Here is an 18,236-nt window from a genome sequence, read left to right on the forward strand (position 1 = left end):
GTGGACTGAACAGTAGATGTATACATGCTGTATATGTACATGTGGTGGACTGAACAATACATGAATACATGCTGTGTATGTACATGTGGTGGACTGAACAATACATGAATACATGCTGTGTATGTTAATGTGGTAGACTGAACAATACATGAATACATGCTGTGTATGTAAATGTGGTAGACTGAACAATACATGAATACATGCTGTGTATGTACATGTGTGGACTGAACAGTAGATGTATACATGCTGTATGTGTACATGTGGTGGACTCAACAGTAGATGTATACATGCTGTATGTGTACATGTGGTGGACCGAACAGTAGATGTATACATGCCGTATATGTACATGTGGTGGACTGAACAATACATGAATACATGCTGTGTATGTACATGTGGTGGACTGAACAATACATGAATACATGCTGTGTATGTTAATGTGGTAGACTGAACAATACATGAATACATGCTGTGTATGTAAATGTGGTGGACTGAACAATACATGAATACATGCTGTATGTGTACATGTGGTGGACTGAACAATACATGAATACATGCTGTGTATGTACATGTGTGGACTGAACAGTAGATGAATACATACTGTATATGTACATTTGGTGGACTGAACAGTAGATGTATACATGCTGTATATGTACATGTGGTGGACTGAACAATACATGAATACATGCTGTGTATGTACATGTGGTGGACTGAACAATACATGAATACATGCTGTGTATGTTAATGTGGTAGACTGAACAATACATGAATACATGCTGTGTATGTAAATGTGGTAGACTGAACAATACATGAATACATGCTGTGTATGTACATGTGTGGACTGAACAGTAGATGTATACATGCTGTATGTGTACATGTGGTGGACTCAACAGTAGATGTATACATGCTGTATGTGTACATGTGGTGGACCGAACAGTAAATGTATACATGCTGTATGTGTACATGTAGTGGACTGAACAATACATGAATACATGCTGTGTATGTAAATGTGGTAGCCTGAACAGTAGGTGTATACATGCTGTGTATGTAAATGTGGTAGACTGAACAATACATGAATACATGCTGTGTATGTAAATGTGGTAGACTGAACAATACATGAATACATGCTGTGTGTGTAAATGTGGTAGACTGAACAATACATGAATACATGCTGTATGTGTACATGTGGTGGAGTGAACAGTACATGAATACATGCTGTATATGTAAATGTGGTAGACTGAACAAGACATGAATACATGCTGTGTGTGTAAATGTGGTAGACTGAACAATACATGAATACATGCTGTATATGTACATGTGATGAACTGAACAATACATGAATACATGCTGTATATGTAAATGTGGTAGACTGAACAGTAGATGTATACATGCTGTGTATGTACATGTGGTGGACTGAACAATACATGAATACATGCTGTGTATGTACATGTGGTAGACTGAACAATACATGAATACATGCTGTGTATGTACATTTGGTGGACTGAACAGTAGATGTATACATGCTGTATATGTACATGTGGTAAACAGTGGATTTATACATGCTGCATATGTACATGTGATGAACTGAACAGTAGATGTATACATGCTGTATATGTACATGTGGTGGACTGAACAGTGGATGTATACATGATGTATATGTACATGTGTGGACTGAACAGTAGATGAATGCATGCTGTATATGTTCATGTGATGAACTGAACAGTAGATGAATACATGCTGTATATGTACATGTGGTGGACTGAAAAGTAGATGTATACATGCTGTATATGTACATGTGGTGGACTGAACAGTAGGTGTATACCTGCTGTATATGAACATGTGATGAACTGAACAGTAGGTGTATACATGCTGTATATGTACATGTGGTGGACTGAACAGTAGATGAATACATGCTGTGTATGTAAATGTGGTGGACTGAACAGTAGTTGTATACCTGCTGTATATGTACATGTGATGAACTGAACAGTAGGTGTATACATGCTGCATATGTACATGTGGTGGACTGAACAGTAGATGTATACATGCTGTATATGTACATTTGTGGACTGAACAGTAGATGTATACATGCTGTATATGAACATGTGGTAAACAGTGGATGTATACATGCTGTATATGTACATGTGTGGACTGAACAGTAGATGTATACATGCTTTATGTGTACATGTGGTAAACAGTAGATGTATACATGCTGTATATGTACATGTGGTAAACAGTGGATGTATACATGCTGTATATGTACATGTGTGGACTGAACAGTGGATGTATACATGCTGTATATGTACATGTGGTAAACAGTGGATTGATACATGCTGCATATGTACATGTGATGAACTGAACAGCAGATGTATACATGCTGTATATGTACATGTGGTGGACTGAACAGTAGATGTATACATGCTGTATATGTACATGTGGTAAACAGTGGATGTATACATGCTGCATATGTACATGTGGTAAACAGTGGGTGTATACATGCTGCATATGTACATGTGGTGAACAGTAGATGTATACATGCTTATATGTACATGTGGTAAACAGTGGATGTATACATGCCGCGTATGTACATATGATGAACTGAACATTAGATGTATACATGCTGTACATGTACATGTGGTGGACTGAACAGTAGTTGATACATACTGTATGTGTACACATGTCTTCTAGTTTTGCATTGTTTGAAGGTAATGTTATCAATGATCTAGACATAGATTTATGTTTTAAGTGTTTGAATCATCATCTTTGAACAGGTCAGTCATCTCCAAACCATATCACAACTCTTTCATTCTGATTTGACATAACTTCATCGTGTGTGCCTTTATGTTGCCGGCATTTCGTCACTGTTGCATTGTTTTGTCCAGCATATCTGCAAAACGTTCTGGAATCCACTACATGTTCGATGCATTGTGCTTTATGTTTGTGTAATTCTTTAATTTGCTGAAATTGACTCTCGTATCACGATCACGAAACTCGGGCTATGTTAAGTGTTCTCTCAATCTGGTGGGAGTCAACCGTGTCATCATTTTTTGTACTTCTTCTTTTAGCAAATAAAGAAATGCGGATATAATCCAAAATGGCGCGTCTTAACTGTGTTGTAAGTTTATTAAATATGAACTAATCGACATATTGGAACGAAAATAACTTGTCCTGACATAGTTGTTGTTGTTGTGGCTATGCATTTCTTGTTTCACTTGGTGGGGCAGACAATAAGTTCCCACGACCCCAAACTTGTTATATGAGGTGTCGGAAATGAAGATCGGGTGCGGATCAGTACTCACGCTCTGATCTACCGACTGCCTGGCCTAGACTGGAGTACTAGTATTTAATGGTCGTCGTGATTTATTCGATTTCTCTTGTTTCATAAAACAAAATACACATGTATTCTTACTCATGGCATTCATGCAAGTAGTGAGTTCGAGGGGTGTAACGCAGACTAGAATAGTTTCTTTACTTGCTTGCACTCGGCAGTATTCCATCTATACCACAGCAGTTTGTAAATATTCCGAGTCTGAACTAGACAACCCAGTGGTTGATATCACGAACTTCGACCCCTTTAGTCGCCTCTTAAGCATGGGTTTCCGAAGACTCATTCAAATCGGATGTTCATGGGTAGCTTCAATTATCGTATTTCAATTGTATCACGACGCGTGTTGGAGAAAAGCCCTAAGTGATGTTTGGGCTCACGACACTGGTATGGTCCAAGACGTATTATCAAGAGGAATCCGAGATTCGAATCCACAATCATAGGATTCGGGCACGCCACAGGGACGTAGCTCTGTACAGATAATTGCGTCTGGACCACCCGTGACCCCGAATGCAAATAAAAGCGGAAAAAGCCGTGTCCATTGTATGGTTCCGAATATATCATGAGCATGTGTTTATGAGTGATGATACCACCAGGAAGGTGATCGTGTATATAGACCCACTGGTGGCACCCGTGCAAACACATGCAAAGGCAAGTCCAGTGTTCACCTGAACAAACACGGGAACATGTGTCCTCCACATTTCTATATCAAACGTTTTGAAAACTTTGTTGATGCTTTGAATAGTATAATCATGATATAACAACTTTTGAGTAAGAGTCGTATGACGCTCTTTGAAATCGTCGAAGAACAGGAACTTATGACAGCGGAAAGTCATCCATCTCGTCATACAGTCTCATGATTAAATGATTGTCACAATTGTTATGCATACTGCTGAAACACATGGGGTGGCTACATTGGCTTCTTCTTAGTTCAAATTCAGGTGGGGAAATCAGTGGAAGGAAATTGGTTGATCATCGATACACGTGAAGCATAATTAATCTTCTTGTCCAATTTCCCATGCTTTACATTGGGGAGTCGGAGCAGAAAGTCCGAGTTATGTAAAGAAACAGATCAGCACGGAGGGTACCACAATTGGTGTCCATTGTGATGCCTACTTCTGACCCAAATAGCCCCGAATTCTACAAAGATGTTATCTGTCTTTCTCAGTAAACTTCAGATGACATTCAATTTTCAATTTTGTTAGTAACAAATGCCCCCTCGACAAGGGAGGAAGTGTGTCCTTACGTTTTCTTGTAGGTGGTGTTGAAAATTAAATTTTCGTTCGATTTCACATGGCTTTAATTCCACTTGTCTCATGAATATAAACATAATTCCTTGATTGTATTAAGGATTTTGGCTACAGGGATTTGGTGCTGCACTTACTGGAGAACTATATCTAACGTTAGAGTCAAACCAAAACTTGATAGCACTGAAGCACGCTTTGGGACAGACTTCTTACTCAGTTAAGCTGGCTTTATATGTAGCATTATTTGATGTGCCCCTTACACCAAATTCTTTGATTATACAGTTGATGTTATGATGTTTATGTATACCCCAGTCAATGACGATATGATCCGATCTGTTGGTTCTTTATTAAAAGTTTGACCTCGTGGGTACAACGGTCCTGTGAACATTATCACATCTAATATAATAATCTATATACCAACTGTAACTGACATAGACAGTTATCTACAACCATATAGTTGGTTGCACATTACTCTGGTTCAGAACATACAAAATAACTTAATATCAAAATAATAATACAAGATGCAAAACATTAACAAAGGGTAAGTTGCTAGTGACTGCTTAATAACAGTAGAGATATGAGCAAAATCTTTTTGTACTGTAGCTTTACCATAATTATTATGAATTAAATGATAGAAATATAGACAACACATAATTAACAACTATGGGCTAAACAACGTGTTCTCACGATCAGGAATTGACATGGTCACCACTGCCATTTATCCAAATCGATACAAGACCACGAACCATTCGCCAGAACCATAGAGTACTTGTTTTCACATGCACGGAGGTTTTACTAACCGCCTAACTCTCATTTCTCACTTCCAAGTCAAATATCAGTCAGTGAAATAAAAAAAATAAAAAAAATATTTTATGTAAATTACGATTCCCCAGTGCCCGTGATATACCTGGTCCAGGAAACAATTTCATGAACTCAATTTGAAGGAGAAACATAATATATGCGATTAGAAGACATATCTAGCATAAACGTCGACCAGAAACGTTTCATGTCAGGACCAGACATCACTTGCACTTCAACACCCACTTGGCCACAGATGCATACATATGTCATAAGAGGTGATATATAAGATTCATTTAGTCGTTAATATTATTTTGAAACTGGTGGAATTGCTACTGCAGTCATGAAACATCTGCCATATGGACAACTAGAGGTCATTATAATGGCCAATGCATTAACCCCAACCCCATCCCAATCATGCCACGCATTTCGTTTAACCTTAATTTTTCATAATACAAAATAGATGTTTTGCTTCCTTGCATTGAATCATTACATTATAAAGAGATATGTTTTGTAAAGTATTTCTTTGATTGTGAGCACCTTATGCACGTATTGTCTTGCATCTTCTATTTTCTGAATCATTTGTCTGAAACGAAAAACATTATGAGTGAGTGATCCACTTGGAACAACATTTCAGTTATATCACGGCGTGACAGATTTATGTGTGAGGAAAGCCCAAAGTGATGCAGGTCTCAGGCGTTTACCAGTTTCATGAAACCCACGAGCACGGGAAGGGTGCCAAATTGCAACAAACCTGGAAACATAATTGGGTCGAACCGGGATTCGAACCCACAATCATAGGTTTCTGGCACGCCCTAGGAACGCAACCCTGCACAGCCAATTGCGGGGCCTAGGCGACTGGGCAACCCGTTCCTCCGAATGCAAAAGAAACTGACAAAAGCTGAGTCCATGTTACTTTTCCGAAACTTGTCATAAGCGTGTCCTTTTTTCTCAATCACTAACAAATATTTATGACACCGTCACCCGTGTCTCCGAAAAACAGTAGGAAGTACTATTTGAAAATCTTATTCATGTTACTGTAAGTAACTGATGTCTTACTGCCTGTATATAATATATACAATATACGTTAAAGGGTATAACAGAACGATTTCCGATGTCAGGAAGCTTACCCACATATCCTTTTCTGATAAGTGCTGTCGTCTTGTTCGTCACTGACCTCTCGGTGTTAGTTTTGAAGGAAACTCTGAAACTTATACAAAACATTGACATAAAGAAATATGGATTCCTTATTCCTAAAAAGTCACTAAAACTGGACGTGATATTTTTATTTTACTTAGTGATATCAGTGTAAATTTCATTCTTAATAGGTTTGAGCAAAGTATGTATCTATAATATTCTTAAATGATACAATTATACATTGTCCGGATGTTCATAACGCACGCTATGAATTTAATTTGTTTCGTCTTTTCCTTGGCAAGAGTAATTGACATCATGTTTGTAGACGTCCGTTGATACCTTTCAGCATTTCTTGTCAGTAGACATGAACCAGTCTTCCTTTTCTCATACTCCTTCTTCAGCTTGGTGTCTTCCTCCTCTGAATAGTTGTGCCACTTTGTTCCATCATCACTTCTCTGCCACACATATTGCCCACCCGGGTCATCTTCCGTGTCTCTGCTTGCTGAAATATTGTTATGTCAAAACGACTCCATGTCAACAGCCATCAGTATTACAAACATGCCACGTTCTCAACGAGTACACGTCCTAACTACAACACACATGGCAAACGCTTTAAAACAGCACATATTCTGAGTACAACATGTAGGAAACAGTCTAAACGAGGATAGGTCCTCGGTACATCACACATGACACACATTCTAAACGACGAAACGTCCTCACTACAGCCCACATGACACGTTGATAAGATCAACCACGTTTAACATCTATCGTTTAAGTTCGGGAAGGCTGTTATTTTTTCCAAATAGTATCGACATCGTGAGTAAAACCCGCCTCATCGGAACGATGAGCGAACACTTTAAAGACGTGGTGTTCTCATCATTAGCACCTATGTGGTGATATATGTACACCTCTTTGTTTTGTTAGTGGTAACACATATAAACGCTAGATGACCATTAATAACTGCACTGCTTCTATGGAAATGTATATGCCCAAAGTCCACCCATTGTGAGCAAATACAGCTTACAGTGTCCAGTAGAGCACCTGGAAGCGTTTGTTTCCGGGGCCTGCACTTGTTGGCGAGAGAATGGATCTCTGAAAGAAAGATTTAAAACGCTAACGCTAAAAAGAACTATCCCAATACTCCTTTGCACATTTATGCATATCACATATTCTAATAGTTGGTGCATGAATATTAGTCCAGGTGAGCTGGAGACAATAGTTGTCCCTATGTCCAAGTCCATTGTTTCCCTACCTTAGTTTCAGCTCAAATCTGTTATTTTCCCCATAGCTGTAGTCAAACGTTTCTCCATTCTCCCAACGAACCTAGACAAATAGAAAACCAAAACGGTTCGCTGTGTAACTATTTGTAATGGAAGGTAAAAATATATGCATGTACATGTATGTATGACGTGTATTTGTTGGCATCAAGCGGATCAAAGTATATCATCATTTATGCTTGGTGCAGACTTTACCTTCACTTTGTGGCCACGTATACGTATGACAGTGCCTATACTTCCGGGGCCACCATCTTGATCTTGATAGGCGTCCAGCCAGTGCGATCCTGAAGCACATTGAGGCAGAAACATGTACATATGGTAATGTGAATACAGATCATTGACCTCACTGTTCTGTGATAAGGCGTTTGTATAAAGATCTTATTTTGCTTTACTCAAAATATTGTTTATGTGACGTGAGGTTAAATGGGGTTTAACGTCGCGTTCAAGATTATTGCACTTGTATAGGACGTGTGTGTGTTAGAGAGAGAGAGAGAGAGTCAGGGAGAAAGAGGGAGAGACAGGGAGAGAGAGATAATATGTGTGTGGCTAATTTGTGATATTCCAGACTGACGCCGGTCATATAGTGCTAGCCCACTGAGATATCATGCCGCAGTTTAACATGGATACTAGTACCCAAGTTTACTGACTCCGAGTCGACCAGTCCTTATTTTATCTCCGTGATGCTTAGCACCAGGCAGAGTTACAGAGTTACAATAAATACCGTCTTTTAACGTATTTTAGCATGACGCGTTCAGAGGATCGAACCACCGACCTTTCGCTCTGGGGACAGACTATCCACTAGACCACGAAGGCGATCGAATATTTGTTAGAACATCAATATGATCTCGCTAGACACCCCTATGCCTTCCACTTACCTCTTTCTACTTGGACACCAATGTTGATTCTATTATCCTCCACTCCACGCGGCAGATAGTCTGCAATCAGGACATCAAAGGCATTCTCCTCCCCATACCTGTACACATTGCTGTGTCCATTATCCCACCTAACCCACAGAGAATCTGCAACACCGGGAATCAATATGGTGTTGAATGTCAACTGAAATAAAATATCCCCTTGAACAGTAAGGAAATTATAATAAGTATGCAATATGTTCACCATTTCATTCATTCATTCTACAATAAAAAATCATATTCTCCGACCTGTTTCATACTCATTGTGTTTGTTCTTGTTCACTTCGGCATAAATGTTCGGATTCATTCGACCCGTGAAGATTCCGGGGTAGAATAGGTCTTCAGCAACCCATGCTTGCCGTAAAAGGCGACTATGCTTGTCGTAAAAGGCGACTAACGGGATCGGGTGGTCAGGCTCGCTGACTTGGTTGATGCATGTCATCGATCCCAATTGTGTAAATCGATGCTCATGATATTAATCACTGGATTGTCTGGTCCAGACTCGATTATTTACAGACCGCCGTCATAAAGCTGGAATATTGCTGAGTGCGGCGTAAAACAACAAACCAATCAATCAATCAATCGGATTCATTCATGGAAACATGCCTAACTACTGGACGAAAACGTAAATTAGGGAGATAACGATGTAATATGTGAACCTGCAGATTGTCCATGGTTGATAACAGTGCCGGGTCCGTCAGAGTCTTGATTTCCCCACCTCCAGTCAGGGCCGCGTTCTACTCTTGTTCCAAGAGGTGGTAGATTACTGTATTCTACGATGTTGTTAAAGTCGTGTGTAGCACCTAAGTCAACCTCCACTCGGCACAGTTGTTCCCTTACAGTGGCTTCAACCTCGTCCTTGTAAATGACATACATGTGTATAAATAACATAGCTACCTAGAACGTTGTTTTGTTTACGGGAACATTATAATTATAGAATTACGAGCACTTCAATTTGAAAACGGTTACCCTTTCTTCTATTGATATATCGTTAGCCATGGCATCGATGATGACATCGAGTTTGCTGTGGAAATCGGCCGGATCAATTTCTTCACTTCTCACACAAGTGAGAACACTACTGCTTAGTCTCTGTAAAACAAACATGCGTAATTTCAGTACAGAATGAACACATCTAAAGGGCCTAACATCAGAATTTCACTTACAGTAGAACATCGGCCATGCATGTCGATACATGGTTATGCATCGTTAATATTTTACTCTGTATCTAGAAACCGAAACGGCAACACATGCCTTCAAACCCCTTTCAGATAGTGGGATTAACAGTTCTTCTTTTAGGAAATCATCGCTTCAGTCTTACCCTGATACGCTGGTATCTAGTGAGCCTCTTCATATTTCTCCTTTCTACCAATTCGCCTTTACACAATGACGAAATAGATTTCAGGAAACTCTGTAATATGAAGGGCATACACTATATCACTTAATACAATTTGAATCTTGACTCTTTTTCGAAGTTAGTAATGCTTTATAAAACAAAAGCTATATATTCAACTACAGGAACGCTAATCAGAAAAAAATTGATTTTACTCATCCAAAATGCATGCAAACTATCTCTAACTCAGTGGGATATCTACAGATATATCTCAACTTCAATTTTCTTGTATTATGGTAATGCAATAAATACATACATTAGTAAGAACCGATGTCCATGGTTTGACAATTTACGAAAGGGAGGAAAGCATACATAGTAAAAGTCTTACCATATCTGCATTCCCAACAGGAATCCACACGATCGGTCCAGCGACAGCAGATTTGAAGTCATCATTTCCTAGTTCACTGATTGTGGATATCACACATAGCTTAGCCTATCACAAAGAAACATTTTCTATCTTATATGCACTCTTCATGTTTTATCCCTAGGATATACCTAATGATTATGTCGAACCTCGGATAACTCGAAGTTAACGTATGTCAACACTTCGACACAACGGTGTTGAATATACATATATATAGTCCCAGGATACGAGGTTATTCATCTGAAGTTAAAAAGTGTTTCGTTGCTGTTTTATATAAATACCTAGTCAATTTAGTAATGCATACCTGCCCACATGGATCAATTGCATCTTGAGTGTGTTCCTCACATTCTACCGTAACCAAACCATCAGTGATGAAAATTATTCTTGGAGGCGTTTTAACCCCGCTAAAGTTGCAAATTCCACCTTTACAGGAACAAAAAAACACTTGACAGTTTCGTGTGTGTCACATCGAGAATGGATAATAATATTATACCTGCACGATATTAAATCAGTGAATATTACAGGAGTAAAGCATTTGTTCCTCACATCCAGAAATACAAGCAAGTGTTTTGAGGTCCACAGAGTGAAACATTTGTTCCTAACATCAACACATTCAAGCAAGTGCTCTAAGGTCCACCGGGAGTGAAATAGTTGTTCCTTACATCCAGACATTCAAGCAGGTGCTGCTCTAAGGTCCACCGGGATGGAACATTTGTTCCTAACATCAACACATTTAAGCAAGTGCTCTAAGGTCCACCGGGAGTGAAATAGTTGTTCCTTACATCCAGACATTCAAGCAGGTGCTCTAAGGTCCACCGGGATGGAACATTTGTTCCTAACATCCACACATTCAAGCAAGTGCGCTAAGGTCCACCGGGAGTGAAATATTTGTTCCTTACATCCAGACATTCAAGCAAGTGCTCTAAGGTCCACCGGGATGGAACATTTGTTCCTAGCATTCTTACACCTGGAGAGTAACATGTGTACATTACCTCTATTACTACATACGAACGCCAATAGGTCTACCTGGAGAGTACATATGGTTCCTTACCTCCTTTAATACATACGAATGCTACCACGTACACCTGGAGAGAAACATGTGAACATTACCTCTATTACTACATGCGAACGCCACTAGGTCTACCTGAATACTAAGGAACAATGTGTACTCTCCTTTAGATTACCATGTACATTACCTCTATAACTACATGTGAACGCCACTAGGTCTACCGGAAGAGTATGGAACAATATGTACTCTCCATGTAGATTACCATGTACATTACCTCTATTACAACATGCGAACGCCACCAGGTCTACCAGGAGACTAGCATGTGTCACTTACCCCTTGTGAGACATGCAAGGGCTACGATGAGGCCTTGGAGAAGAGGAGATGTCCCTCGAGGTTCCAGTCCTTCTATAAATAAAGACAAAAATACGTCTTTATTTCGGAGAATCCGAATAGCAATCCTTTAAATAGTACTTGCACGTCAAATTATTCATAAGAGATTACAGACATAAAAACACATGGAAGTTATTTCTACTAAACCATGACAACACATGACAACACATTCATGTCAATTCCAGATCTCAGTGAACAGAACCTCAATAAGTGTTCTTGTTTTGATTTCGGGCTTAATCATAAGCTACAGGTTAAACAATGGCCAAAGTATGTAAGTATTTATTTTATTAGTGTATAGAATTACATTTGATCATGATGTTGTTCCTCGTTTATTATTATTATAAACAAAAAACACAAATCATATATCTTCCTTCCCAACGCCCATGTACCTATGCAGTCCCGCAAAGATTCATAGTCATTTGTAAGGTGATGGGCAATTCTCGCTGTGCCTCCAAACGTAACGAGAGCCACATTTTCCTCAATAGAGTGTTCTTCTGCGATTTCCTCAATTCCTGTTTTAAAATAAACAAAAGAACTGTGTATGATCGAGACATTTACATTGCTTAAATACAAATACTATATAACAAGAGATGGCGACATTGAACTTCATTAGTTATAATCCAAATGTGTACCTAAATGTACTTATATTCGAATACGTTTGTTTGAGAGGTTGCTATAAATCTTTAAATACAAGATTTCTTTATATAAATCCAACTTAAAATTTAAAGTACATACCATCGATCAGCTCATGAGCAGTTTTCTTAAGTTCCTTCATTGCATCCCCGCTGATACTGCCGGATGTATCAAGACAAAGAACAGTGTCTAATGCAAGTGCTTTTGGAATGCCTTCCGAAACATTTGCTGAAATATAGGCAACAGAGAACTGTAAAGTAAATGTGTGAAAGATCCTGAGCGAAAGCAAGGGGGAAAACTATTGGAAGAAATAGCCATGCAAAGTATCGGTTCACAAATCCCGTTGTTCAATAATGACATATGAGTTTATATTAAGTCCATTCATGTGCACTTTAATGTCACAAAAGGACTCGTTTGCGTCTGAACATTGACTTAGTAATATAATAATTAGTTACGACATATTTTGTATTACTGCCAAGAGAAGAATGAAGAGGTAGTAAATAGACTTTGGAATAAGAGCATTTTCTTATACACATACACATTGCCTTTTCATATGCACCCATCATTCCATCCCAAAACCTAGTTGCTCCAGGAATGTCTTCAAGGAGACCCCGATACTCTGTCATTGCTCGTATACTCTCTGTAAAAGGATCTCTGACAAGTGAACCTTCCTTGGTCACGGTAATGTCGAAGCTTCCCCTGAATAAAATTATAAAAATGAAATTCAGCACAGGGAGAATATGATATGAACTGCAGAAAGATAAATATAGAAATCATATTATGATAGTGTACACACTCATCTGATACTCTCCAGTTATATAAATGTATTCTGTAAGATATATTTGAAGTTATTATGTCAATGTACAGACCCCTTGGCCAGTTTAGACAACTTCTCCCTCATATCCCGTTTCATTGTTGCTGCCATATCTGTAAGATCGTGCACACCAATCGATGCCAGTCCCTGGTTTACATTCTGCTCTTTTCGCCTCCCCTTGCAAGGCAGTTCAGTACTGGGATTTCTCTCTTGTGCATTTGTATCAGCACAAGGTTCCACATTTGTAGGTTCCTTTTGCCTGTCCTCGACAAAAGTGTCTTCAGAAACAATATCCCTATTCTGTAGCTTTTTCGAATCAGCATCTTCCTTTTCTGATCTTCTATATGTCAGTGCATTTTCAATAAGCCTGCCTGCTGATTGCTTTGTTGTCTTATTCGTATCCCTGACGTCGCTTTGTGTAAAACCTGATGTTATATCAAGTTCTTTAGATCTGTCGCTGTTCGACGATTCCTCCTGATTACCTGTGCATTCCTCTCCATGGTCGTTGTCTTCTACTAAAGTACCTATTTGTATGCTGCTCCTCAAGCCATTTGAATGACCAGAAGTAGGACTCATGTCACCTGCAATAACATTCCGAACAGTAGCGATGTCATGTTTAGTCACATTGTTTTTCACTAGGGCTCCACATGTTTCATCCCCTTCAGGAGTCCCCTCCTCTACCAGAGTCAGGGATAGCATGTTTTCACCTACACTAGCATTCCGAATAGTATCGGTGTCATGTTTTGTCACATTGTTTTTCACTAGGACTCCACAGGTTTCACCCCCTTCAGGAGTCCCCTCCTCTACCAGAGTCAGGGATAACATGTTGTCATCTACCATCAAGTCGAAGACACGTATTAGTGCAGCTGTAACTTTCTTGTTTTGTTCCTTTTGAACAAAATCTAGCTTTTTTATGAGTTCTTTCTGGATTGACATTTCTTTCTCAATCAAAGCAAACCTATCTGCGAATGGCTGTTGCTGTGGTGATGATGTACCTGGAGCACTGTCAAGACAGCACAAGAAATTCATTGATGTGTAAAAATCTTTAGGTAAACATTATTTGGGTATAATAGTGCATATGTTGTCAAGAAAATAAGAATATTACTTGTTAACAGACACATTTGATACTTTGACGTGTGCATAGCATATTTCGGTTTCAAATACAAGCACAGATTCGGGCCTCTCTTCAGTGAAGTACCACTCCAGGGACCCGAAAGGCATGATGGCCAGGCGTCGTTATTCGATGCGCAGAGTATCGACTAACCGTTAAACGTTTAAAAAGTGCTTACTTACAACATTTGCCATCGTTATGAAATAATTGATAAACATACAAGTACTTTTCTAACGCTCACTCACTCACTCACTGTACCTTATGGTTCGGCCTTCCAGTCTTTCTTCGCTTGGATTGAAGCTGTGACAAAATGTGGTACAGGGCAATGTGTACTGTTCATCTGATTTCAGTGTTACATTGATGTCTGGCATCGATGAAACGCAGTTTGATACAAACTTTCCAAGCAATGTGATAAATTCATCCGATCTCTCGACAAAAAGTGTCCTTCCCGGATGGCGGAATATAAAATGCAGAGGTTGGGACCTCACTGCAACCAGCCTAGCTTTAAAAATGTTATACACTTCACTGACAAAAGAGTACACATGATTCCTTTCCCCTAAGACTTTTTTGCAAAACCCCTCCTCAAGCAGAACAGAGTTGGTCTCTTTAGTCGGATTTAACGTAACTGTTGATGTCATTAGTTCCTCAGACTCATCCCAGTGCAGACATGCAAGTATTGCCCCTGTTAAAGGAACATCACAATATGTATCAACATGTAGGGTTTGCAGGAACATTAAACGTTTAAACATCACATCGAAATTATCTCAGCCATTTTCTGACGAATCTCAAGAATCATAAAACATGATAAATGAATTTATCCATGTATATCCTTAATAGATCTGTATTTTTCTTTATGTAGGTTTCGATTTTAAATACACAAATTGTTCGATTAGCAGGCACGTAAACCACTAGCTTTGTATCATTTAAACGGCGATTCCCCACCAAATGGAACCAATGGTTGGTTGGAGATTTGAAAGAAATCAAAGTAGTTTTGGCGAAAAGTCCACAGTATGATATGCACATTTGTCCAAGGTAGTTTTAAGATGTTAATAGACAGTTAATTAGAAGGTAGCAATTCGTGTACCTCTTCACGTGAACTACGGTAATCCCCTCGTTCTTGGTGCTGACAGCCAGGGATGAGCGAGAGGTACAATGTCAGTACCCGAGGGCCTTGGACCTATTACCGTAGTTACTCCAACAAGCACAAAGAGTCATCTTCGTTTGACAGCTTTTATTCACTCTCGTATTATTGGTCAACCAATTCTATTGTCACTAAGTTAAATATTAAGAGACTTCGGCCGCAAAGCGTTTAGTCTCGATCAAAATGCTGGAGGTTTAGTATGGCTTTCCGAAAATTGATCGCGTGAACAGTGTCCAAGTGGGATTCTCCAACCGCACTGATTCTGGGATTTCCTCGTCTTTTTAATCATTGGTCAACCACCTTTCCCCCCTACACTAGATCATTCTAACCTACCCTTGTTTTATATCAAAATCCTTATTAGATCTTTTTGTAAAATGAACTCCTCAGTTCCCGGAATCCGGATTATTCTCCCCCTAATACCATATATGTGTATCTAATAATCTCGTATTATACCTACTCTATTTCTGATCGCTTGTATGTTCCTTCTGATGTTATTACTATCGTCATGCTCTGATATACAACATTCCTTTCTTGTCTATCTAACCTACTAGCTTTGCCTTGTATATCAGTGGCCAAGTGTATTTCTTCCCTAGGCTGTAGCTTCTTCCACCGGTCATTAACTATGAACTTTGTTAATTCTTAATATGTTTTTCCGACGCGTAGATTTTCCTTATGCCTATGTTTTACTGTTTGGGTTTCCCTTCAATTGTCTTATTATATATTGCTTTTTGTGTCTTAGTGAATTGATAATTGCTGTAATTTCATGCCTATAATACATTACTTTATAATGCTATGAGGAAATTTACGTTTTGTTGATATCTTGAAAAATGGTGTCCTTAACTGATGTGATAATCACATTGATCTATTTTTATTGATAAGATATGACTTTTGTATGTTGTTGATTATTGATGTATGTCTGCCGACAATGATAATATAAATTTATATATAGTTTCAGCCGATGCACTTCTACTTTCACTTTATTACTTAAACATGTGCAATGTATGAGCTTCATATTACCTGTATGGGTGGAAGGTCTATTACATGTACCCACCTGCTTCACGAGAGCCTCCCTCAGAATACCCCTCGTTAAAAAAGCCATCCACAACAATATGTAAGGGGTCATCTGTAATCACCCGCCCATTCAAAATGCATCGAATATGTAGGTCAGCCATCGCAAACTACAACGAAACAATCGTCACTGAATATCACAACCATACGATTTCTATTTTCACTTTGATACATGTTCGATTTCTGGTCAAATGATCTCAAATCATTAGCGCATTACGAAACAAGGGAGGAAGGCGTACTTATCTGCACGTAGGCATTCCGTCTGCCATGTTCCTGAACAGTTTTCAGTCGTATCCCCTAACTATCTAAATATAAACATGACATTGTAACCATGACCTTGCTTCCTGACATTTCAGATTGGCAAGTTAGACTTCCCTTTCGGTTATCTTCCCTTAGTTGAATGTCCGGGAGCAGTTCGACTCTATATCTATATCCATCCGTGTGTAAGTCTGTGTGCTGGATGTGTGTTGGTAATTTAATTCCTGATTTGTATTTTCATCCGTATAAGCGTATTGTCATTGCAAAGGGTACTACACGTAGCCAGTGTTTCATACGTTTATTTACATACATGTAAAGACTTGTTTGCAAAGCATGCCTAATAATGCAGTGTGCCCTCGTGTATCAATAGTTACACTTCGTACGCTATATATATATAACAAGAACACCAATGAGAGACATGTATCAAAATTACAACTGTATTAAGGATAAGGATAAGTTTTATTCCATACGGAATGGCCCCAGGCCCATAGTACAATTCTGTTTTCGGGAGTGGTTACAGTTATGTTTAACAGGTCATATTCTAATTAACGTAGCATGATACATGAACATTGATAGATTTTTTAGAGTATTTTTATCAGTTGTTGAAATGATCGATATAATTTTGTGTTGAGTGGGATGTACATAAAAAGACAGATCAATATATTTGCTTCTTAGGTGGTCGTATTTTGGACAAACTAACAGAAAACGAAACTCATCTTCAATCATATTTAAACCACATTGCTCACATATTCTCAATTCTCTGGCTCTGTTCTGTTTCTATGTCTGCCTACTTCGAGCCTAAGTTCTAAGAGCTGCATCTAAACTGTATTCAACTTATTCTAAACCTTTTAAAATTGATATCAAACAAATAGTTTTCTGGGGAAATAGTTGTCTTACAAAGCTTGTAATAATTGCATTTTTCTGAACTTAAAACATTCGGTGACCATTTTTGTAAGTAAATATCCTTGAGTCTTTGGCGTATATATACTACAAACGAATTTGGATTGTTAGGTACACATCGATTATGCCAAAAATACCCACAGCCGCATTCATTTAATAACGACTTTACATCATAAACCAAATTGCGGGGTTCCATGTTTTTCATATAATAACGTTATATTATAACCTTTTCTAGGTAATCTATCATTACAACTGTATTGAATAATACATATTGCTTTATTCAAGTTAGATAATGTCCACCCCTGAGGCGGTTTCAAGATCTATAAGTAGACGAAAGGTTCGCTTGCCGTAGAGTTTTGCATTCTTACCATTACCTGATTACCTACTTACAGGTATGTTGTCTAAGTAATTGTTTCCCTCGAATACACTGTGTTTTACTATGCTACACACAAAAACAAAAACGCACTTC

General features: G+C 38.7%; 1 protein-coding gene across 1 annotated transcript; it reads right to left on the reverse strand.

Moving 5' to 3' along the window:
• Positions 1-4,893: 4,893 nt before the first annotated feature.
• LOC124131399 lies at positions 4,894-16,984 on the reverse strand. Its single transcript, XM_046494662.2, has 20 exons — positions 16,849-16,984; positions 16,593-16,719; positions 14,659-15,082; positions 13,345-14,292; positions 13,014-13,174; positions 12,578-12,703; positions 12,232-12,354; positions 11,786-11,857; positions 10,748-10,866; positions 10,408-10,512; positions 10,008-10,097; positions 9,659-9,778; positions 9,349-9,547; positions 8,654-8,797; positions 7,974-8,062; positions 7,754-7,824; positions 7,526-7,593; positions 6,841-7,003; positions 6,495-6,574; positions 4,894-5,950 (listed from the first exon to the last, which is right to left on the reverse strand). The coding sequence occupies exons 2-20, from the start codon at positions 16,711-16,713 to the stop codon at positions 5,943-5,945; spliced, it is 3,231 nt and encodes a 1,076-aa protein (XP_046350618.2). The 5' UTR covers positions 16,714-16,719; positions 16,849-16,984; the 3' UTR covers positions 4,894-5,942.
• Positions 16,985-18,236: the final 1,252 nt, after the last annotated feature.

This window comes from Haliotis rufescens, unplaced genomic scaffold (assembly GCF_023055435.1).
Source record: "Haliotis rufescens isolate VD_foot unplaced genomic scaffold, xgHalRufe1.0.p SCAF_1, whole genome shotgun sequence".
NCBI lineage: Eukaryota > Metazoa > Mollusca > Gastropoda > Lepetellida > Haliotidae > Haliotis > Haliotis rufescens.

What these genes read in the sequence shown, in the direction of transcription:
- LOC124131399 (XM_046494662.2), bottom strand. Translation starts at nt 16,713, where the DNA reads ATGGCTGACCTACATATTCGATGCATTTTGAATGGGCGGGTGATTACA. An exon ending in GGGAGGCTCTCGTGAAGCAG is followed by an intron (nt 15,083 to 16,592) that starts GTGGGTACATGT and finishes TTCCTTTAACAG; the next exon opens with GGGCAATACTTGCATGTCTG. An exon ending in ATCTTTGCGGGACTGCATAG is followed by an intron (nt 11,858 to 12,231) that starts GTACATGGGCGT and finishes CTTTATTTATAG; the next exon opens with AAGGACTGGAACCTCGAGGG.